This window comes from Bactrocera latifrons, unplaced genomic scaffold (assembly GCF_001853355.1).
Source record: "Bactrocera latifrons isolate USDA-ARS-PBARC rearing strain unplaced genomic scaffold, ASM185335v1 scaffold_121, whole genome shotgun sequence".
Lineage (NCBI taxonomy): Eukaryota > Metazoa > Arthropoda > Insecta > Diptera > Tephritidae > Bactrocera > Bactrocera latifrons.
In genome coordinates, this window is record NW_017534642.1 from 823,284 (window position 1) to 847,316 (window position 24,033).

At 38.9% G+C, this 24,033-nt stretch overlaps 2 protein-coding genes across 9 annotated transcripts in view; one reads left to right on the top strand and one right to left on the bottom strand.

The window, feature by feature from the left end:
• LOC108978433 (beta-amyloid-like protein) overlaps positions 1 to 24,033 on the top strand; it is a 129,351-nt gene that overhangs the window by 87,550 nt on the left and 17,768 nt on the right. For all 8 annotated transcript variants that reach the window (XM_018948709.1, XM_018948713.1, XM_018948711.1 and 5 more), the window contains exon 3: positions 2,595 to 2,765. In XM_018948709.1, the coding sequence (XP_018804254.1) occupies positions 2,595 to 2,765 (171 nt within the window). The remainder of the gene's footprint in view (positions 1 to 2,594; positions 2,766 to 24,033) is intronic.
• Positions 8,089 to 10,771, bottom strand: LOC108978435. Its single transcript, XM_018948722.1, has 3 exons — positions 10,554 to 10,771; positions 10,230 to 10,344; positions 8,089 to 8,278 (listed from the first exon to the last, which is right to left on the bottom strand). The coding sequence occupies exons 1-3, from the start codon at positions 10,675 to 10,677 to the stop codon at positions 8,107 to 8,109; spliced, it is 411 nt and encodes a 136-aa protein (XP_018804267.1). The 5' UTR covers positions 10,678 to 10,771; the 3' UTR covers positions 8,089 to 8,106.

Sequence of the window (24,033 nt, forward strand, 5' to 3'; positions counted from 1 at the left end):
GAGCGAAGACCGGTTAGCTGTAAGGGAAACTATTTTAGAGAAAAGGGAAGACGATGACGAGGACGAGGACGGAAGACTTAAATTATTAGGTCAAATGACAGACAGCTAAAAAAGATCAAAACATAATTATAAAGACGTCTGCAGAGTTTAGGCTAATGTTACAAAGTTATTCCCGCGGTAAAGCTACAAATCTTCTCGGACGCTAACTATAAGTTGAGGTCAGGCACTTTCTCTGCCATTATGCTGCTTTTGCAAGCCTGAGGTACGCATTAGAGAAGCTTTAAGGATTGTGTTTCGGCTCTACGAAACCAGTTAATTCAATAATGTTCTATGGTCTACTCGGGGGGACTGGTAAGAATCCAAACAGGTTACGCTGAAATTCTCTCCTCCTGCAATTGCATTCCTGTAAACTTTGACTTGACTACTACTCCTGGCGACTGTTTCTACGCTCACATTCCCACAAGTGATATGTGGACTGGGAGAAGTTGCTGGAGAATAGACGCAGAGAGCCTTTTCACGGAAGGGTCGAAGCGAAAATGGGAAAGTTGGAAGGAAGCCTTCTGTAAGGAGCTCTTCTTCAAATCTTTAGCTTTAGGTTACCGCACTATTGTGGCGTTTCTCAGACAGACGTGATTACCACTGAGGAAACAGTAGAATTAGTGCTTCTGAGAGTAGCTTCCTTCAGGGAGGTGAGCTTTTGCAAAATGTATGCTCAGACTTAGTCAAAGAGTGTTTATTTAACGTGTTGGGTCTCCATGGTCATCTTGGTACTGGGGATTATAATTTGGACTCGAGTTACTAACTAAACCCATACTTGAAGCATAAAATCAGTGGTATTGTCGATATTTTCAATTCAGTAAACTGTGATTTTTCTCTCTCTGTCTCGTTATGCCTCTCAATCTCGCCTGTCTACAACTCAAATTTGATCTCTCCCTCACTTCTTTCCAGGCAGCTTTTTATTCTGTGATTTCGAATTTTACTTTTTCATTTTGCTTTTGTTTTTCCGACAATTAAACGGTCATCAATCACACGCTCTGCGCCAAAGCGCGTGTCCACGTGTGTGCTCATGTGTACTACATGACGACGCTTGCCGAAGTGCTTACAAACATTACGCAAGTGAATTGCATGCGTAAAAATAAGCAACAACAAAGCGAGTGGGTGACTGTCAGAGCGTGCAATTTTTCGCTTTTTTTCTATTTGACAAATATTTTTTGCGAGGCTTTGCGTGTTTGCATTAACCTTTTTGAGGTTCACTGATTCGGCTATTTATATTCGATTATGCCTTCGGTGATGAATATTTCACATATTTTTCTGATTTAGATTAAGTGAGTGCGGCGCAACTAGTCAAAGTGGAAAACGATGTTCCTACAAAAAAAAAAAAAAAATCGGTTTGCATTTAAATACCAGATTTTGAATGGTATTTATAAGGATGGCATCTAAAAAAATTTCATATTTATGGAGAAATACATAAGTAAAAAAAATAATTTCTTTATTTTTTTTAATAAAATATTTCAAAACAATGCCTCGATTTTACCAAAATATGGTTGAGTTGACTGAATGTTATTAAAAGGATATTTTAGAACTGTTCCTTTTCAAGATTCGAACTATTTTCGAAGGCATACATTTTTAACACTACGAAATTCGAAATAAACATCGAACTTTCTTTTAGAAAAACGTTATGGCGTTCGAAAAAAAGCATCACTTAAGAAGTTATAATCGAAAATATTGAATCTTTACTTTTTCTACTTTCACATTAAAATTTAAAACTGATGACAACCAAAAAAGAGTTTTCGAAAATAAACATCACTTTTGAAGTTATCTTCGAAAATTTTGAAGCTTTACCTTTTCCACTTTCATATTAAAGTTTCAACCTGATGACAACCAAAAAAGAGTGTTCGAAAATAAACATCACTTTCGAAGTTATCTTCGAAATTTTTGAAACTTTACTTTTTCCACTTTCATATTAAAATTTAAAACTGATGACCCCAGAAAAAATGTAACGTCTAAAATTGAAAGCCACAAACCACTCAACCAGCAGAGGTAATATTTTCAAAGTGAAGTGAGCACTAAGGAGGCTAACTGGCTAATGGCAAATTGCCGCTGCTGGTCATGTGAAATTAGGTTATCACGTTCCCAAATTGACTTTTCTGCTTATTAAAGTGAGCATTAAAAATTAGCTTTTTCTGCTAAAGTGTGCGACAAATGTGCGGCGACATGGCACGGCACTCGAGCGCCGGCGGACTCGAGCGGACAACGGGGCGTATGATTGATGTTGATTTCGAATTGGAGCGTGAATGCACCGCAAAATGGCGGGGAAAGCAGGGAAATGGCAATAAATGAAAGTGGGAATAAAGAAAATTAAAGTTTAAAGCAAAGCTATTTTCTTCGACAACTTTTTTGTAGTTAGAGTAGCGCAGTCAGCCATATCAAAGTGAAAGTTGTAAAAACAGCAAAAAATAGTTATATAAAGTTAAATTTATAATTTTTTTCCCTAATTTTTAAAAATGAAAAATTTGTTCTTTGCATATTTTTACACTAAAAATATATTTTATTTTTTAATAATAAATTTTTTCACTTTTTCTTGTGTGTTGCAGGCCGCCTCACCGCGTTGGGAGCCACAAATCGCGGTGCTCTGCGAAGCTGGCCAAGTATTCCAACCGCAATACCTATCGGAAGAGGGACGCTGGGTAACGGACTTGAATAAGAAGACATCGGGAGCCACATGCTTGCGAGACAAAATGGACTTACTGGACTACTGCAAAAAGGTGAGTGAAAAACTTGAAAAAAATCTAAAAATAAAATGAAAATGTAATGAATATCCACAAAAAATTATGTGCTCAAACCGAAACCTAAATATTGTAAAAAGTACAACTCTGCAACGGTAGAGACCACACCTAAACCCAGTGCGCTTCGCAAAGGTGTGCAAATTGGGTCAACTGTCAAATGCGGAGATGCGGAGAAAAATTTATTAAAATGACTCCTCTACATATTTACCAGCAATGCAGACCCCTTGCGCTGATAGTTCACTCCTTCGTAAATACATACACAGCATTTGCATTTTTATTGCTGTGCAAATTCCTGATAATACCCATGCTTAAGCCACTTATCGATTGCCAGGCGAAACCCTAGCCAAAAAAAACTAATTTCATTCCACACTTGGCTATTTGACTATTTGGCTGCACCATTGCTTCGTTGGATATTTTGAAAAATTACCGCAAGGACCTAGTGCACACACGCGCAGACAACTTTCCACAGCCATACATATACATATGTGCATATGTATACGCAATGCTAGTTGAGTGAAAATATTGCTGAAATCACTTCATGGGTTCATGTGCTGGCAAATTCAGTTTGGCGCTAGTGCATTTTGCAGGCGGTTTTCGCTTCTGCTTTGGGTATTATTGTATGGGAACGAGTGAGAAAGTGGCTCGTGTATGAAATACTGCAAAATTCAGACCAATTATTTAAATACTTTTCCAATTTCGGACTTATCACAATTCCAACTATTTTCAAGGATTTTTTTCGATATTTCGTTTGGGATTAGCATAAAAATTTTTGAAAAATTTCATTACAGGTTCGAAAATAAAAATTATTTCAAAAAGCTATCTTCCGAATTGTCGAAAAATTTCATTACAACAAAGCTTCCATACCTGGGATTACTTCGACAGTTTAAAGATATCCACTTCAGCTATTTAAAAAGTGAGGTTAGCATAGGAATTTTCGAAAACTTTTACTGTGAGAAAAAAAAAATTTCGAGATTGCGGAAACTATTTGGACGAAGTTTCGAAAACTGTAAATGCTTCGAAAATTTTCTTAAACTATTAATTCGAAAGCCTTGAAGGTAAAATTTATTATAAAGTAGTATTTTATTAAACGTTTATAATGTAATGCATCTGAGCGCCTTAAAGAAGAACAAGTAGCGAGGAAAAGCTTTTTACCCTAAAACGTTTTATAATTTTTGACTTAAGCTACTTTCGAACTGGTTCTTAAGTTACTAGTTTTAAACTAATTTTGAATTAAACTACTCTCGAACTAGACCTTAAAACACTAGTTCCAAACTACTAATTTTTTTCCTATTTAATTTTTGGACAAATATAAAATTGTCTCCGCCTGCTTGCTTCAGCAGCGCCCAAAATTAATGGCTGTAATATAATATACACACATTTGAAGGTGTGTCAGTAGTGGTGCTGGTAGTGGGAATGTAGCGTAGATGTGGCAGATAGCGGCGTTGGTGGCGAAAAGGGTGCTAATATATTGAGTAACTCCACGTGCCTGCTCGCGTTGCGTTCCCCATGCTTCACGAGTGTGTTTGTCTGGATGTATGTGTTTGTATAACATATGCGCTTCGGGCGTGTTGGCCATATTATTAAGCGTTTGTGGACGCAGGCGTGCATCAAAAAGTCTCAAAACTCAACTATACTTGCTTGTTGTTGTCCCACTTTGTGCTTTCGTATTTATCTTATGACAAATAAAAATGTTTTTCCGCATTTCTTTACAATCACGCCAGCTTTTATAAGCGATTTTTTTATCCACCGCCTTAAATCTAGCTTTTTTTGTGTCATACCCCCGCCTCCCGTCGCACTAATGGCCGCACTTGGCACTCGCATCCTTCACTTGTCTCAATTTTAACTACATTTTTTCCAGGCGCTGCAGTCAGCGTAAAATCCTTTTTTTTCTCCCGCTCGTCATCCCACTCGCTTTGCCTTCCCTGCCAAAGCTCTTCCTCTGTGCTCTCATCTCATTTATATATTTTTTCTCACGCTATCTCGTTTCTCCTCCTGCCTTGGTCTGCTAGTTGTCTGTGCGCTGACCCACCATGGCGTATGCGTGACATTTCGCTGCAATTTAATTTATTGCATAAAATCAACGAAAAATTGCAGTTGTTTATGCGCATTTCTTTTACATTTGCATACATTTTTCTTACATTCAACGTTGAATTTATTTAACTTTTGCACGAATTATGCTGACTCTGCATGAAGTATTAAAAATACTGTGCATTTAGTCAGCAAAATATGTGGGCGTAAGCAGAGCGTTTGGGAGAAAAGTGCATTGACATTGTCGGGCTCTTTCTGTTTCGCAAGCATTTCGAGCATTTAAGCGGTTTTTCGCTTTGATCGACTAAGAAGCGGCCTCTGAGTAGCCGAAAAAGCCTTTTCGAATTTCTTATCAAACTACAACTTATTTTTTTTATACTCATTTTTGGGCAGCTGTAATTGTTTTTTTTTTCATTTTCCCCAATTTTTTTTTTTTTTTGTTAAATGAAGCTTAGAATGTCACCATTTCAACACTATATGCCATGACACAATGTGCGTGGTTGCACTGGTAATATACGACTGCAACGACAAAAGCTACTGACAAAATACGAAAGGACTTTTTCGGCTACGCAATATTTCTCATTTGAACACCATTTTTGTATTTTTAAATTACGAAATTGTTTTGTTATTTTATTACTGCGTAGATGAGCTCACGCAGCATTGACGTTGCCCACAACCTTGGTTAATCTTAACGAATCAGCACAAGTTTTCGGATCTTACCAACTTTCACAATTAAAAGATGCCAATCAACGTGTACTTTTAATAAACTTGCTTCATCGAAAGTCTACTTTGAATTGTTTACGGCCAGCCTAGCGCTAAACTATTTCTACCCTTACCACGCGACATGCAAACTTTGCGGGCTTCTTTAATTCACTCAACGCTGGAAGTATTATTTTGCATGCCGCCCACGAAAAGTTGGCCTCTTACCGCGTATCCCGTGCAGTAGCGTTTCCATAAGCATGTTACAGGAACTATCTACATGTCCTGGTTTTATTCTTACTTACCGCACAGCTCAGCACTGCTTGATAGCAATTATTTGTGGCTGACGCAATTCTCACCACAACTTCTTTGCGAATTCTCGGCATTCCACTTGCCTTCAACCGCAAACAACTCGTCCAACCATGTCCATACAGTCGCACCCACTTTCTTGCTCTCCTTACACTCCGCTCACCCGCTCTCAGTGCTGGCCACGATTATTCTTCGCATAATTGGCCAACTCTTCGTGCATTTAGCTGTCAGCCTGTTTTATTGCCTGTCAGCCTTCATTGCTGACACTGTTTATAGCCGAGAAGTCCGCGCGCAACAATTAAAAAAATAACAAAAAAAAATGTTTTTGAATTACACAACGAAATTGCCTCACTTGCTACGGAGGTAGGCTTTTATGGCCTCATCAGCGAAGACAATGCGCCAACTCATTTGATGCGCTTCATTACGCTGGCAAACGCACAGCGGCGCACGGCACTGCAGCTGAAGCGCATAAAACTATAATCACACACACACACCCATATTTGTTATGGCTTTCTGTTGCTGCATGACAGCGTTGATTCGCTCCTGTGTTGTCTCATATTTTGCATAAATTTAATTAAGCGGCAATGTTGCTCATACGCCTCGCTGCACCGTGTAATTTCGTCTTTTATGCTGCGCCGGAATGCGCATGGGTCAGCATCCAGGCATAACGCTCGCTACTTGCATATACAATATTAACAGCAACAAATTGCTTGCTTATTGACATTGGATATAAATAAGCCGTCTTCTGTACGCTGTTACTTTGAGGTGCCGCAGGTTGTTCTTAGTCAAAACTAACTTATTATATAATTACAATGCGAAATATTTTATAAACAAAGGCACGCTGTCATACATTCGAGCTGCCGCTGGGGCTTAAGCTTCCCAAACGCGGGACAGTCAAGAAATAAGGAAGGAAGTGCTAACTTGTTTCTACCGCAACTTCTTCTAAACAACTTCGGCAGATGGCGTCTGGTAAGATTCCCAATCGTAAAGTATGTACGTGAATAAAGCAATGCACTGTTAAAAGCCCACAACTAGGGAGAGGCTAACCTTACTAAGGGCAAAGAGATCGCTAAATCCGGTTAATCTTGCGCCAAAAGGCTTTTGCGCCTGCGCAAGTACCGATAGTGGCCCAGCTCTCTATCAGTAGAACACAAGAGGATGCGGGACCACCGACACGTTCCCATTCTAACGATAATGATTCTAGTGTGCCTTTTCTTGCTAGCTCAGATGCTTTCCCATTACCTGTTATTCCGCTATAGCCCGACACCCATACCTGTCTTACCACAAAGACACTCGACCAACTCTGAACGCACTGTAAATGAGTTCCAAGTAGTGAGTTCAAAGTGAGTATCACTGCTCTGCTATCTGAGTGAATGGTTACTTTTCTAGAGGAGAACGCACTCCGGAGTAGCAAATCTGCTGCTACCTCAATGGCTGCAACCTCAGCCTGGAAGGCACTGCAATAGTAAGGAAGTCTGAAACTGGAGTTGATAGAGAGCTCCCGACAGTAAGCCCCTCAACCAAGCTTTGACCCATCCGTATAGAAGATTACTGCCCCTCCCCTCTAACGGCTTCTTCCCACCTTAAGCCCCCTCGTCGGTATATAGGGCAGAGAAGGAACCGCCAGACTTCGACTTGGCGGCTCCATGATCCAGATGAAAAAAGCAATAACGTGAAACTGCGACTTATTTTTGATGGCGAACAAGTGCTGCGGTGCCAAAAATTTTTCTAAAAACTTTAAAAACTGCCACTCAGTGATGATGCCTATCCAGCATCAAACATCCTTCTATCACATCAATACTGCGTCTCCCTCAAAGAACTGTCACAAATGCGGTTTTCCTTCTATACTTAATGTATATTCAGATCTTTTCGAACACATCTAACTACAGATTAGTAATGAGCACAGTTGTTTACGTGGTACTTGCCCCCCATATGCTCGCCAACTTTGTTCTTGATAATAAATATACTTCTGTTTATTTCTAAATCTAAGCGAAAAATACAAAATAACACATTAAATCCAAACAAAAATATTTACGTACTAAGATTATGTAAATAGTATCTATACAACTAACTTAGAAAGACGACATAAATGAACCGTAGAAAGCCTTATCAGCACAAACGACCTCCAACGTTCAGCCGAAACCGCAACCCTAGGGCATATCTCGCTAGTAAGCGCTCAGCGCACCGACACGTCTCACCCACTCACGCCGAAAGATCATTGATCGACACCCTCCTGCTCTCCCTCTCGTTCGCTCTCTCTCGTGCGCGCGCTGCTGCTCTCCAGTCAGCGCTTCAGCTTGTTCTGCTGATCGCTGCCGAAGGCATCGCGCTCAATGTAGTACGGCGAGCCGTCGGGCTTCTTGCACTTGTAGCGCAGCTTGCAGCATTCCGGAAACGGTTTATCCATGTGTATGCGCTCGCCGTTGTTGCAGTTCTCGATGCGTAACCGGCCGCAACTGCAACGAATGCAAAGAAATGTGAAACGACAATTAGATTAATGGCTCTGCGGCTTTATTGCAGCGCTAAAGTATTTACTTATATGCAAATGCGCATTTATATACATATATTTTTTTAAGTGGTTATGTGCGGCAAAGAAAAATTTAAAGTTAGCGGAAAAGCCGCAATAAATAATCGAGTTGTCTGTCGCCTGTGTGTTTAATTGACTCAATTAATTAATTTCATTAGTGATAAGTGCACTTTCTCACTTTCTAGTGCACATATGTGCATATACATATACACATGCATATACATAAATAAGTGTATATCTCTATAAATATACACTCATTGCCGTTCATTTGCCAAGAAAATCTGTTCAAAAATTTTCTGCAAAATATTCCAGCAATTAAGGGTTTATAGCATGACTTCATAGCCAAAGGCAGTCCATTAAATTGCGTATATGACTCAAGCGTACCAATGACGTCATAAAAGATGAGAAAATTCAACAAAAAAAAAATGTGTAGACAAACTATTACTTATAATCAAAAAATTGTAAATACTTTGAGAAAATTGTATGAATCAAAATGGTTAAGAAGTCTTTATATACGCGAACTAGTCTCTGAGCTCTTGAGATATCGATCTAAATTTTTACACACATACTCCCTACGAAACTGCTCATTGGCCGGAAGTGTTCGTGGAAAACTTTTTCATTGGACGAGATATCTACACAAAATTTGGAGGAGACAATTTTTCTCTGAAAAAATGGTTCAGATCGGACCACTATAGCATATATTTTTTTTTTTTTTTTTTTGTCGTAAAGAGGGTTTAACTAAACACTAAAACACTCCCCCCTTCTATAATGGATTTTTTTCCCTATACCGAGACCGCTTTCGCATTACTTCAGGACAAGGTTTCCAAGATGAACCCATTACAGGTCAATTTCTACTCTCCCTGCGTCCAGGGATGCCTACGATTTTGTAGCCAGCATCATGTCTCTCTTTTTAGAGCATAGAACATGTTCCACGTACCCGGCAATTATTTCCCAGTTTTCGCTGCCAGCTATCATTTTTTCTAAAATATTTTCCGTACTTAGTTCCTCGTACTTCTTTCCATCGGTGGCACTAGAAAAAGGTATGGGCTGCATCATCGCTGCATCGGGAAGTCTGGGCTTTCTGTTTTTCCCATAAAACACCTGTTTTCGGAAATATGATGAGGATGACCGGACAGCATCTGTGTTATGTAGTAGTTTATCTCGGCGTGTTTTCTACAGTTTGGTGGTCCATCTTCCTTTGCTCTCCCTTGTCTACAGATCTTGCCAGAGTTCAAAAGTTTGCTTCCTCGCCTGTTGTCTTGTGGCCATGTGTATTACCATTCCGTCTTTCTTCCATAGCCAGAGTTGTCTTCTCTCCTTTGCGAGTCTATTGGGATGACGCCGCTTATCACTAGCACTGCGGATTCTAATACAGTGCTGTATACTGAGGCGACTCTAATAGCACTGACTGTCTTGTGTCAATAAGCAATTTCCTTTCACTTGCAAGTGGGCCTCCGGTGTTATTGCTAGGTATTTTAGGGTTTTCGTCGTTTGAATAGTTTCTAAACGAACTTGCATGCTTACCTCCAGCGGGATGTAAATCAGACATAGAATTGTAGTGATGATTTTTTCTTTATTTTTTACAATTTTTTAAATAATTATTTTTATTTTTTCAAAAAATTTGTATTTTTTTAATTTTTTTATATTTTATTTTATTTTAATTTTTTTCAATTTATTTATATTATTTCAATTAATTTTTTTTTCAACTAATTTTTTTTTTCAAGTATTTTTCTTTCTATTAGATTTATATTTTATTTAAAACACATTTTGTTTTTCAATTTATTTAATTTTTTTTGTTTCTTAACTGCCGCTTAATTACTAATGGCTGTAACGCGAACTTAATTTTAAGCAAAATTGGCTCAATAAACTTGCGAACTTACCCCTCAATAAATATTGAGCCGTCCTCATTGCAAGTGAGGCGCTGACACGGCGCTATACCCAGATTCACGCCAAGCTTCAGCTCATCGCCGCGATAAATACATTTGCCCGGGTTATCTAACAAGAAAGGGTTGAGCAATGAAAACAATTTGCTAAAAAATATATTATGCACAAACACTGCGAAAAATATTTTTGAATAATTTCTTTTTGCATTGTTTTTATTTTCCATTATAAATGTATATATGTATATATATTTTTTCAGTTTTCTTTGACTTGTTTTTTGCTGCTTGAACTTTGACATTTTGCAATATTTATTTTCCACACACCTGGGTCGGCCGCTATTAGACCCGAGTATGCCTCAGTGGTGCTGCTATACAGCAGCAACAACACCAAGGTGCCGGTTAAAAGCAAGAAACTTTTTAAAAACGCGATTTGTCGTGAACACAACATGTCGAAACTAAATTGAGAACTGAGCTGAGCCTGCAAGTGCCGACGTGCCTCAAGCCATGCTCGAAGCGCTTGAAAAAAAGAACGCGTGGAAGGAGAGCGCGCAACTGACATATACTAAATGCTGCTTATCGGGAGCAATTGTAGCTCTGCAACTAAGCGTGATAGTGCTGCTAGCATGCGCTCGCCCACACTATCGTTCGGCGGCTTATCAATTTGGAATTGTTTGCAGCAGCTTTTGTGCTGAACTTGCACTTGTTGTTGTAGTATTATTTCACATACTATTTTCTGTATTTTTTAATATTTTCTTTATTAAACTTATTTTCTTTTTTATTATTATTTTTATTTTTTATATGTTTTTCTACGCTTTTGCTCGGTTTCATTTTCATCTTTCACTCCGTTGTCTCGCTGATTTGCATTTATATTGATTTGCATGTATTTATTTTGCCTTTTATGCCGCACAATCGTATCGCTTACACATACACGGTTGCATATGCCGATTCGGCCGGGGTCAGAGGTTATCGTGCCGTTTTGTTTGCCAACGCCATATCAATACTGTAGATTTGGAATTTGCGTTGCGTCGCTCTTCCACACACATACTTGTGTACTGCATGTTTATTTTTGAATTCTTCTAGAAATATTTGCAATAAATTCTCGTTTTTATTGCGTTATGCCACTCTTTCGCTTTCGATAATGTATTGATGCTCCACTCGTGCGCATTCGCTGCTGTAAATATTGTTTATATATATACATGTTTGTATATATGTATGGAATGTATAAATATATGTAAATTAGTATTTCCTATTTGGCTGCAATAATATTTATTTCATTGTATTTTATTTTTACTTTTGCTCGCCTGGTTTGCAGTCCGGCTGCGGCTCTGCGCATAGGTTACAGTTCGCCCGTTTGTTGAGCATTTTCTATGAATGAAAACTCATTGTTCACACCACAGCCTGTTCTAGGTATATTCACGCTCATACATACTAACATATTTACGCATTATTGTCCATTTTGGATTATCGCCGTAGTGCGACGTAGTCGTTTAGCTTCGCAAGCCCACAAACTGCCTTCACCTTTAATCTTTGCTACGCAGCAATAACAACTCGTTCGAATTTTTCAGTACAAAAATAAGACAAAAGCAAAAGCTATTTATTTTGCCGAGGTGTTTAGCGGGACTTTCGAATATTCATGAACTTCGAAAATGAGGTCGCATTTCTAGAAACTTTACCAATGTAAAATAAAGGCATTTGTGCCATAACAACAGAGCATACGAGCTTGAGTCGATGTCGTGGAATCCTAGGCAGCGAACTTTAGCTCTTGAATATTAAGTTTTTGTGATCTCGATTAAGGCTTAATATAGCAGTTGTCACAAAAAGCACAGAAGCCGTTGCTAGAAGAAGGCGATTCAGTTTTTCCTTGAATGGCAAATCACGACTACGCTCAACTCACTCTGTTGGGAAGGTTCTATCTCAGTTCGTTTAAGACCCAAAACTGGGGTTTGTAATCTTTTTGTGCAAATATTCGAAGTCGAAGAAATATCTAGTAATAAACTGTGTATGCCCAAATTTTTGCTCTACTAAGATCTTAAGCGCTGTATTTTATGCTTACTTAATATAGGTGCTCAAAGGAGCTCTAAACATGGAAGGATTGCCCTGCTGAAACTTTCGATGGCCCTATGGCACTCACTCTGAAGAGTGGCCCACCGTGTCGGTAGTCCACCGTTAGAGCGTAGCGGTAAGGATGAAGACTGGAAGTCGTTTGAAGCGATCGATGCGGTCTAGATCTCATTCTTGTCTCATGTTTTCAAATTTTGCAGAATTTCTACACAAAACTGGTATTAAAATCGCTTGTATCACAGCAGTTGTGCTCCCCTATTACAAAACCGTTTTATTTTCAACTCCAAGCATGCCGTATTCGCACCTCCCCCGGTCCCTTGTAAGCGCTTTTATGCGCACACAATTGATTCATCGCTTGTGCCAGTCTTTCGCAGTGTCGCAATAAATCAAAATTTATGTTTCCGAGATTATTTTTATACACTCATTCAATTATCGCTGAATCGTTCCATATTTATTTTGCCAGACACACACACACAAACACACAAACATAATACACAAGTGCAAAGAATGAGCGCGCCGTATGAAGAGCGCTGTGTTTGTGTGCGGCGAATTCTATGAGCTGCGAGTCGCAATTGTGCTAAATTTATGCGCAGCAGGTCGACAAATTAACAACAATCACAACAACACATATATGTATGTGTATATATTGAATGAATAACGTGGAACATACTGAATTTGCTATGGAAATACTTCTTTATTTCTCGGAATTCTCCGATTGGTATTTGCAACTTATTATTAACAGCTTAGACAGTTGAGGGTGTCGGAGAAAGAGGGTTGCCATATTTGCCGACCCCAACTGAAAACATAAAAAATGTGTTAACCTCGGTTGCTCACGGGAGCACTCTTACAGCATAAAGGGATAAATAAGATCTTCATCTTGCTTTTGATCGACCAGTTTGTACGACAACTTTAAGTAATGGACCAGTTCACATGACTCAATCGGGTCTTCAGGGTATAACAAACGATGGCGTCCCGTTTTTACAAAATTCCTACAGCTTGATTGTGTTTCTGGCCGTTCACATGTACAGGATTTGTCCGTAAAGTAGTAGGACTGAGGGCGTTCCTAGCCAACGAACGAGCGACTGGAGTGGGACATGCCAACGTCTGCTTGCCCAAAAAGGGAAGAATGAGCAAATCCGAAGTGAAAATGATACTCATTATCTTTTTTGGCATCAAAGGCATTGTCCGCCATGAATTTGTTCCTTCTGGATAAACCGTCAATGGCAAGTTTTACGGAGAAGTGCTCACGAGACACAAGCGAAGGGTCAACCGTGTCCGTCAAGATATCGCCCGGCTCAGCCCACCTTTCTTGTAAACAGCTATGTACCTTTCCAAGGCCGGCATCCCAACGCTTCCGCAACCGCCTACCCCCGGACTTTTTTGTTTCCTTGCCTGAAAAGGCCGATGAAAGGGGATCCAAACAGCATGCCCTCGGCTCTCAAGGCTATAAAAGGCGCCTACTTTGAAAGTAGGATTGGTTCAATCATGAAATCATTATTTTCGATATACTTTATAGACTTGCCCAAAATCTTGGTTAGGTAATTTAATATTATAAAAGGCATGCAAAGAGTGAGTCCTTCAGCAGGTTCTTAAAAGAATATTCCAACACTTTCATATGTTTCCTACATGATTTTAAGCTAAAAATAAAACTAAACATTAATATAGTTCACTCAGGGTATGCTTGCGTCGTTCCACAGCTTGACTAAAACTAAATTGAAACACGCAAAAAGGAGAATAAAATCTCTTCAAGAATTATTCATGCGAAAATGTTATTTTAACACAAATATTTTTGTGAAAAATAGCAAAAAGTAAATGCTTGTGAGCCAGAGTAAACTGCAACAACAATATAACGGAGTTCAATGTCAGTGCGCTCGGCGGACTTGCACTTGAACACAAGCGTGTTTGCTTAGCGAAGTTCATGAGTGGCCACACACACACACACATATTTAGTTTGTATGCCTGAGTGTGTGTGTGTGTGTGTGGTTCTGCTCTTTGCGTGAGTATAAGTGACTGCTGGCCGCCAGCAAGCAAAGCAATTAAGAAATCATACAACCAGTCGTTATTTATTACTCAAGGTGCCTACGACTGAAGGTAAAATGGCAACACTGACTGGGCATTCAGTGGATGGCAGCTTACGTTGGTTCCAAATTTGGATTGGCGAATGCATAAGTTTTAAGATACTTATATAAAAAGAGTTCTATTCTAACACCCTTCGGCTCTCTAAAAGCAATTCATGAGCCTGAAGGTTCACTTATGTACTTCCGAATTGAAAACTCGTCGCGTGAAATTGTCTCCACCTTCAGATTATTTAAATTTCGTAAACATTCGGGGGTTTTTGTGAAGCTAACCAATACTAATACTCACGAGCCTTCTAAGAAAGAATTCTCAACAAGTTTATCAGTAAGTTCGTCGAACTTATTTGAGAGAGATCTCTGATATACTCTGACCAACTGCGATATATTTCGGATATGGCCGAGAACGCAAAACTTCTATCCTTTGCGATTTCACACTACTGTACATGCCAAGGGCAGACAGGTTCCTATGAACTTGTTTCTTCCCTTGGGTGCTTTGGTATCCTTGCTTCAGTTGTCGAGCCTTGAGTGTCGAATCGAAGGTGCTGGCCTCTTGTTAGCGGATACATTTGTACGTCGGACGGCTCCAAAGACATTGCGTAGAACAGTGTTGTAGCGGTAAAAAAGCATGACAGTAAACTGACCGAGTTGGCATTAACCGGACCCGGTCCGTTCTAGTTACTTAAACCCGACTGAGTCTCTGGAATGTGGCTTCTCATATAGATCAGTCATGATAGTCAAGAGTGGAACCTACTTGCCATAACTGTTTATGCTGCTTCGGAGTTAGAAAGTAAAATTATGAATTTTAGGTATGTTTGTTGTTGTCAAAAGCAGCTTTTGAGCCTTAATATTTCAAGGTTTCATCACTGATTTCACTGCAGTCGATTTTGGACTCCTAGACTCCTGTGACGCATTTCGGAGCAGTTCTGAACTAGTTCCTTAACTAATCTCAATCGCATTTCGGCAGCTTTCGGTTAGGTTGCGTGTGCATATGTGTTCGTAGTGGATCACTTTACTTCGGCAGTCACCAAATATACAGCGCAAAACATGCCTGCCTCACCGAAGAGAGGAAACAACAAAGCGAGCTTTATGCGCAACTGCACTCGTTCGCTGGAAGGAAAGAATTATGAAAATTATATAAATACAAGTGTGTTATTTGCGCTCTTGAATGCACCTTTGTGCGCGCGGCTGCTGCTATAAATAGCCACCTGTGCCTGTGCGTGTGTGTGTGCGCGTGTTTCAATGTCATTACGTGCTCAAGTATTCTGCGCCGCTTTCGCCGCATTTATTTTGCACAATTTCACAGTTCGCTTTGACGGCTTTATTTATTTGCCCTTCTCTCTTATTGTTATTATTTTTATTGTTGCAATATAATTTTATGTTGTTGTTATTGTTTTATTTCTTTTAATTTTTTTCTCTTCCTTTCGCTTTTGTTCTCTTTTTGCATGCAAATATTTCGCAAATGCCAAATGCCAAATGCCGAAGTGACCTCAGCGGCGCAGGAAACATTGAAATATTGAGGCATTGAAATGAGGATGTGCGGCAGCAGCTGCTGTGAGGAAGGATGTGGCAGAGGACGTGAGCAATAATGCCAGGAAGCTATTGGCAAGCCAGGATGTGCGTCAGCCGTGGAAGAGGCGCATTGAGCGCTGAGCTGAGCACGAGTCAAGGAATGCACCGCGCAACGTTTCTTTTGAAGAAGAGAGCGAGAGCGAACGTGTTAGGGCTTCTGAGAGCAAAAGTAAAACCTTTTCTTATATATTGGGTAGTCGAAAAAGTCCTTTCGTATATTACATATTTGTTTGTTTATTTATTAGTATAAATATGAAAAATAAAAATGAAATTCGATTAGAAATACGAAAAGACTTTTTCGGCTACCCAATATATATCTGGTAGTTTACACACTTAATCTTCTCTGACAACGTCATTGCCACTCTCGAGAGTAAGTTCCCGCACTGACTAGAAGCGAGCTGGAAAATATGTGTACCACAGTAAAAAAGAAAAAAAAAAAAACTAAATTATATTAAGCTTTATTGTTTCGAAGTTGTTTTCACAAAAATTAATAAAAACACTTGACAAAAAGTACACATTTCGACGCTGTTTTAAGTTGAATGGCATTTCAAGCAAATAAAGTCGACGTTTTCCTCTTCAACTTCAACAAATGAAAAAGTTATATTTTTTAATGCCAATTCAAAGCGCGCCAAGCTTGACATTCTGTCCCCTGCACTAGCCGCGGTGCCCCTTACCCTTAAACTCCGCCAAGTGGGCAAACAAAAACAACAGCAAGTACAACAGACAGCAAACGCTGGATAATAATGTTGCCCTCCGGCGACCCATAGACTTGAGCCCAAGCGAATGAGTTCACATGTTCTGCCTAATACCCCTTGGACCTGGTTACATGACATGCCTGCTGTTTTTGTTGTATTTTTAATACTATACTCATATATATAGTTGCTGATCTGGTCTGTGTCACCGGATATGCCATCAAGGCGCTCCACACAAGTGTAATGATGCCTTGCATTTGCTGCATGACTCGCAAAGCCTCGGGGCAAGCACACACACAAAGGCACATGCATAGCTGCACCCATGTGTGGGGCTTGTCAATGACGAGCTCGCCTTTGAAATGTTATTTTTCACATTATTTCCTACGGTCACACACACATACACATACGCACACACGCTCAGGCGTTTATGCAAATGATAGCTGACTAACCAGCCTTTATTCTGTAGCCATGACACCCCTTAAAAAGAATCCACAAGCTCACAAGCTCTTCTGCCATTAAAAAGTCATTTTCAATCATTAGTTAGCCACAAAAAGCCTACAATTCCATGGCAAGCTGCCTAAGGCTGTAGATTTTCTGCAGAACTACATATCACTGAATCTATTTTTTAGACTCAGTGCTGCAGTTTTCGGGTAAGTTGGCATTTAAAGTGCCTGCTTGAAAGCGAAAATTAATGGCAAAACTATTCGAATTTGTAAAATTTTGGAATCACAGTAAGTAAACAAAGCCTCATAAATGCCCACCCACCCTATTTCGAAGCGCTCACTTAAGTGAAAGTGTCGTTTTGAGCCTAATTTCTTCAAAAACCGGCGATTTGCAACACATTTTTAATTCTCTAAAATTGTGGGTTGGTCCAAATGTAAATTTTCTTAAATAGGATTGTAGCGCATGCGATTCTGCAAATTTCTGCATTTTTAGATTTTTGCTACGACCTCTAGTTTAAAAGTTATAAGCGTTTTTCTATTCGGCGGTTGCTTGCTTCATGCTCCTGGTCGCCTGGTAGAAATCCAGGATTTTTGTGCCAAATTAAAATGCAATTTTTCTGCAGCCGACAGCGGCGTCGGCAGCGGAGGCACCCAAGAATTTGCCGGTTGCCGTTGCATACGCAAAGGCGCAAAAATGGACCAGCGGAAGCGGAGAAACAGGATGTGTGTGGGACCGGATATTAGACATAGGGCGGAACCGGAAACGAAAAATAACGGTACCTGACTTCCGGTTTAGCGATGGTACCGGAAGTTGTCAACCGGAAACGGAACTTTATAACCGGAAACAAGCCGTCTGTCCCCACTTCCTGTTTTCCAACTCCCACTTCCGGATTTTCACTTCCGGAAAATCATAAAACCGGAAGTGCAGTACCGTTAATTTGTATTTCCGGTTTCCGAGTGGCACTTCCGGTTCCTAACATCCGTTTCCGGGTTACAACTTCCGGTTCAATCGCTAAACCGGAAGTCAGGTACCGTTATTTTGTACTTCCGGTTTCCGGTCTGGGCACACTTCCTGCCCGCCGGCTGCCCGCTTCCGTTTGTCAATGTCAGCCCCTTTGCGTATGCAACGGAAGCCGGCAAGTACGTGGGTGCCTCCGCTGCCGACGCCGCTGTCGGCTGCAGAAAAATTGCATTTTAATTTGGCACAAAAATCCTGGATTTCTACCAGGCGACCAGGAGCATGAAGCAAGCAACCGCCGAATAGAAAAACGCTTATAACTTTTAAACTAGAGGTCGTAGCGAAAATCTAAAAATGCAGAAATTTGCAGAATCTCATGCGCTACAATCCTATTTAAGAAAATTTACATTTGGCGTAACCCACAATCTTAGAGAATTAAAAAAGTGTTGCTAATCGCCGGTTTTTTGAGGAAATTTTGCGAAAAATACTTAATTTTTTTAAAATTAGTTCAATAAAATGGAGTTTATACCTACTCTGACCTACAACGCTTCGAATCAGTGTTTAAGTTTTTCAATAAAACAAGTTTTTTTCATCAAAATCATTGTGTTTATTATTTATGTGTTTTACTTGATTGGTCTTATGGATTAAACATTGTGTCGAGTGGATTAGCAGTTTTTCTTAAATAAAATAGCATTATTTTCTTTAGAGATTTGCCAATACTTCAGTTTGAGCTCAAAAATTATGCATTTTCGTTGGTTCGAATGAGTTTTTGTGCAGTGTTTGATAATAGTCGTTAATGTTGTTCTCGCTCGATATGAAATCATAAATGAATACTGGGCGTTGTTGTAAGCTTCGTCGATTCTTCCGTTAATGACTTCCGCTTTCATAATTGATTTCGCATTTAGCCAAATAGTGTTTACAAAAAGGAAGTGAGGCCTCGCAAAGCGGCGGAGATAATTGTGTCGTCTGAGACACACAGACGCCGCCCACTTTCTAGCGAGCAGTCGTCAAAGGCGTGCGTGAGTGACCCAAATTCGGCGTCACCTGTAAAATAAATAAAATAAAAAACAACAATAGCAACAACCAAAGTTACAGCGAGCGAGTGGGTGACGCAGAAAGGCGCAATGAGCAATGAGCAGTTCAGCGAAAATGGCTGAGGCAGGAAGTCCCTTGCTTGGCTGCAACACACAACTTCCGGTGCGCTGAAAAAGGTGTCGTAAAACGGTCAACAGACCCCGGCAGCCAAAGCGGGCCCCGCATGCTCTATATTTATTAATGGCAATTTACGCCAACACAACAACAAAAACACGTACAACCACATGCAAAGCTGCTCCACTTTTGGAGCGCACTGTATACGGAGTAGAAGCACATTTCCAATTGGTTCTGCTGGTGGGCGGCGGAGGAGTAAACAGGCGTGTTTCTGCAATGCTCCAGACCAAAAAAGAATTTAAAAACAAAAGTAAAATTTCGAATTTTGAATTTGAAGGCAAGAAAGCAGACAAGCGGCGCCTCCGCTGAACACTTTAAAGCCAGCCACCGTCCTCACGGCCCTAGGCACCCACGAACCTTCCTTCTTTTAATAATGGACTGATAAACACGCTTGATTTTGTTGTTGTTGTCGCTGTCGTTGTTGTTGTAGAAGCACGTGGTGTTCGTGTGCGCCGCCGCCGGCCACTCGATTCCATTGCTTTTGGCCTTCCCTCACAGGGCGGAGGCTGCCCTTCATCCTTGCTTGCGAATGTGTAGGTGTGTGGGTGTGTAGTGTGCAGAGGGCGCCTCCAACCGAATTCTGCAAAGAAACAAAAATTAATAAATTAATTAATAAGAAATACGAAAAGCGTTTAAAAATTAATAATTGAAAATTATATAACGTTTTCAATTCTGAACGAAATTTGATTAATTTAAAGCGAAATTCCTCGATAGGGTTGCCATGTAGCGGAAAGCGTTTCTATAAAAAGTTTAATGTTCTACTAAGCGCATCTTATTTCATTTAAAATTCACTTTGTAAAAAATATACGAGTTACGAACAGGGTTGCCAACTTCAGAAACTGATTTTTGACTACACTTCGGCAGTAAAACTTTTAGAGATTAAAAAAATTAAATCTTACGCAACTTATGTGCGACTGCGAATGCAGTAGGGTTGCCGAACTGTAAAATTAAAACAAAACTTAATTTTACTTTATACTAAAACTATAAATTATAGAAAAAACTTAAAAAAATAGTTTTAATAAAAACTTGCATGTTTTTCGTACATGAGTCTAAGCATGTTTATTTAAGAGTTGCCAAATTGCAAAATTTTATTTTTTATTGATTGTGTAACTAAAACTTTGGATATTGGGAAATCGTTTGTTAAACTCGAAGTTTGTTAGTGAAGCGAGTCTGAGCATAATATCCATAGGGTTGCCAAATTCCAGGTAAAAATTTTTTTTTTACTAAAATCAAAAATAAATTTTACTAATTATTTGGTAATTTTGAAGCTTTTATAAAGCAAATTAATGACAGGGTTGCCATGTTGTAATTTTTTTAATTTTGATTTTTTTTTTTAATTTTTGTGTTTTTTGAAACTTTTGTTAGAAAAATTTTAATGTCTATCACTAAATGATGCGAATTGTTTTCAATTTTTTCTTTTGTAATTTGAAAATTTTTATAGGGTTACCAAATTGCAAAGGCTAAGTTGAATTACCCGACTTTGAAATGCTGCGAAATTATTTTAAAGATTTCTTTTGTAATTTTGAAGTTTTTATGGTGCAAAATAATTATAGAGTTGCCAAGTTGTAAGTTTGCCAAAATCTAAAATGAGAGAATTTTTTCTAAGCAGTTCTTTGTTAAACTTTGTGGGTTTGAATAATTATAGGGTTGCCAAATTGTAGCTCAATTGATTGCGTTTGCCTGAAAACTTCTAAACAAAAATTAATTTTGGCGGAAGGTTTAAAGATTTCTACATTTCATAGTTAACTCATCTATTTTAGGGTTGCCAGCTTCAAAAAAAAAATTAATTTTTTCTCTTTGTAATTTTCGTTGCACAACAATAAATAAATTAAAGTTTATCATAGCTCACATGTGTACAAAAATAGTAATGTACATATGTATATCTAAAAGAAGGAGGCAGCCCTGCTGCACCTCACACAACTGTTGCTATTGTTTCCCCCTCTGGTCGTTGCAGCTACAACGCTCCCGTTTGCATGCTTGCACAAACCAATTTCCTTTGACATTTCGTCCTCATTACAACACACAAATACATGCGCACACACACCCACACACACACACACACAAGCGGCGACGCAAATGCATTATTTCATCGAAAAAACAACATTGCAATGAAAATGTAATAATAATTGGAAGGCCAACAGCAAAATTGAACGCAACAACAACAACAACAACAACAACACTGCAATTGAAATACAAAATGCATTTCCTACGCTCGACGGCGACATACACACACACACATGTTTGTATACGTATATGCAACCATGTTACAGCATGCAAATAACAGCGTGCGCCTGTATGTGTGCGTGTGCGTGTGCGCAATGAAATTGTAAAGCAATAAATGTAATTTTTATTGAGTAAAAAAGCGGAATAAAAAGAATTTAATTGAAAACAGTTGAAACACACGCGCTATATGCTTTAGTGTGTGTGTGTGTGTATTCACTGGCGGAAAGTGAGGTTATGAGCATCGGCAAACATATGCAGCAATTAAAATGACGCCAACTAATAATGAATATTTCTTTAAGCGCGAAAGTATTCACATGAAACATGCAAGATTAAAAATATATAACTGTAATTAATGCGCTAAAAAATATGCAACAGTTTCTTCTGCACAACACCAACTGCAACATATTTACATACATATATAAGGAATAGCTATGTACGTATATGTCGTAGTGTGGAAAATTTCTGCTTTATGATTAATACAAAAGGTACCGCTAAGTTCGATTTAATATCCTACAAATAAATAAATTAATTAATTAAATGTGAAGAGCTCCTTGCAAGCACTTTATTTTGATTGGTCAGTTTGTATGGCAGCTATATGCTATAGTTATCCGACCTTAACCGTTTCTTAGGAGATTACATCGCTGCCTTTGGCAAATATTCGTGCAAAATTTCCTAACGATATCTCCCCAAATACAAAAGTTTTCCATACAAGCACTTCATTTCGATCACTCAGTTTGTATGACAGATATATGCAATAGTGCTTCGATTTCAGCGATTCCGACAAGTGAGCAGCTTTTTGGGAAGTAAAAGTTGTGTGCAAAATTTCAGATCGATAACTTAAAAATTGAGAGCTTAGTTCACGTGTATATGAAAAGTCGATATTTTCCCTGGTTTCCAGCGTTCGGTTCGGTATTTTTAGTTATCTAAGCCTCAAATGAAAATATTTAATTCATTTACTATTCTACATAATCTCTTAGAAAATTCTCTTCCGACCGCTGACTTGGCTGTGTTTTGCTCTTTTCTTAGCAGTGGCGTACTGAACACGCCTGATAGAACGCTCAGTTTTCGGTGTTGCATTGAATTTGAATTGTAGCCTGCCTGTACTACAAGCTGTTGGTGCAGGCGAACAAGTCGATTTTACTGACAATATGCCTCGTTGGCTGTCAAAATCGTTCGAATATCAATTATTATGCACAAAACTAAAATTGTATACCATTTTTCTTGTTAATTATTATTTGCTGGTGATTTCACATATGCATACAGGCAGCGCTTACAATATTTATTCGTTTTCGTTAGCTGCTTTTCCGCTATTTTTACACGGAAATAAGTCATTACTTCATGCAAATTATCAGCACTCCGACTTAAATAAATATAAGCAATAATATTTTCTTTTTTTAATATTTTGGATAATTTTTTTAACAATGCTACTCGAATCAATCACTTGATTTTCGTTTATTTACTCTGCACACCATCCGGGTTTTGTCCAAAGTAGGCGCACTCCCTATTTTTTATAACTTTTTTTTATAAAATTTTATTATCTAGTCAATTATTGCTGCCGCCGCCCATTCCTTTTCGCTCTCGCTGCGTCATATCACATAAATATTTCATCTTCGGTGCAAAAAATCACACGTCAGCAGCTGTCAATTGCATTAATGGAATATTCACAAACCTAGCTATCGTGTTTGTGCGCCTAAAAGTATGTCAGCAAGATTTTTTAAATTTTTTCCGGCACTTTGTCTCATTTTTAGTTTATTTTTCGCATTTATTAAAAAAAAAAACAAAAAACATGCTGACGGCTCCATAAATTTCAATAGTTGCGCGCATAAATTTTATGATTTGTGATTTACACTCGTGTACATGGTTGTATTTTTGTATCATTTACTTTTGTAATTTATTCCTTATTTTTATTTTACTATATGCTTTGTGGCTTTAGTTTTTATTTCCGCTGAAGCTTATTTTAGTATGTTTTTGTTTTAAATTATTTTGTTTTGATATTTATTGATTTTTTTTTTCATATTTTTATTCTTGTATTCTCAGTTCCGTCTCCCTCGCTGCAGCTCCGCATTTAATTGCCTTATAAGCTGCCACTAGATGTCGCTGCGCCTGACAGCAGCCATTCAATAGCAACAACAATGCAGCCAAGAGGAGAGGTCTCGAGTCGCAGCTGCGTGGTCGCATTGGGACCCAGCCCCGTGCGCGCTGCGTTGTCGGTCGCGCCGCGGCTGCTGTTGATAGGCAATTGATTGCCGCGCCGCGCATGCAAATTTGTTTGTACAACAATTTGTTGTTGCTGCTGTGCACTCAATGATTGTCTGTTTTTAAGTGTTTTTCATTGAAATTGGTTTTTATTATGCTCACATCTTTCCATTTTTCCGTTTTTGTTTTGATTTTTGCACACTTCAATTTCGATTTGACGGCCGCCCTCCCCCGCCTGCCACTTATGTAACACAGTACTCTGTGCTGCTGGGGGACACACGACAATATACCCTTGGTAATGCAAAAGTAATGAAATATTTAATTCACTATTAAAAAACGGCATATTTAACGGTATATATTTGCCTTTAATTGAAAAAT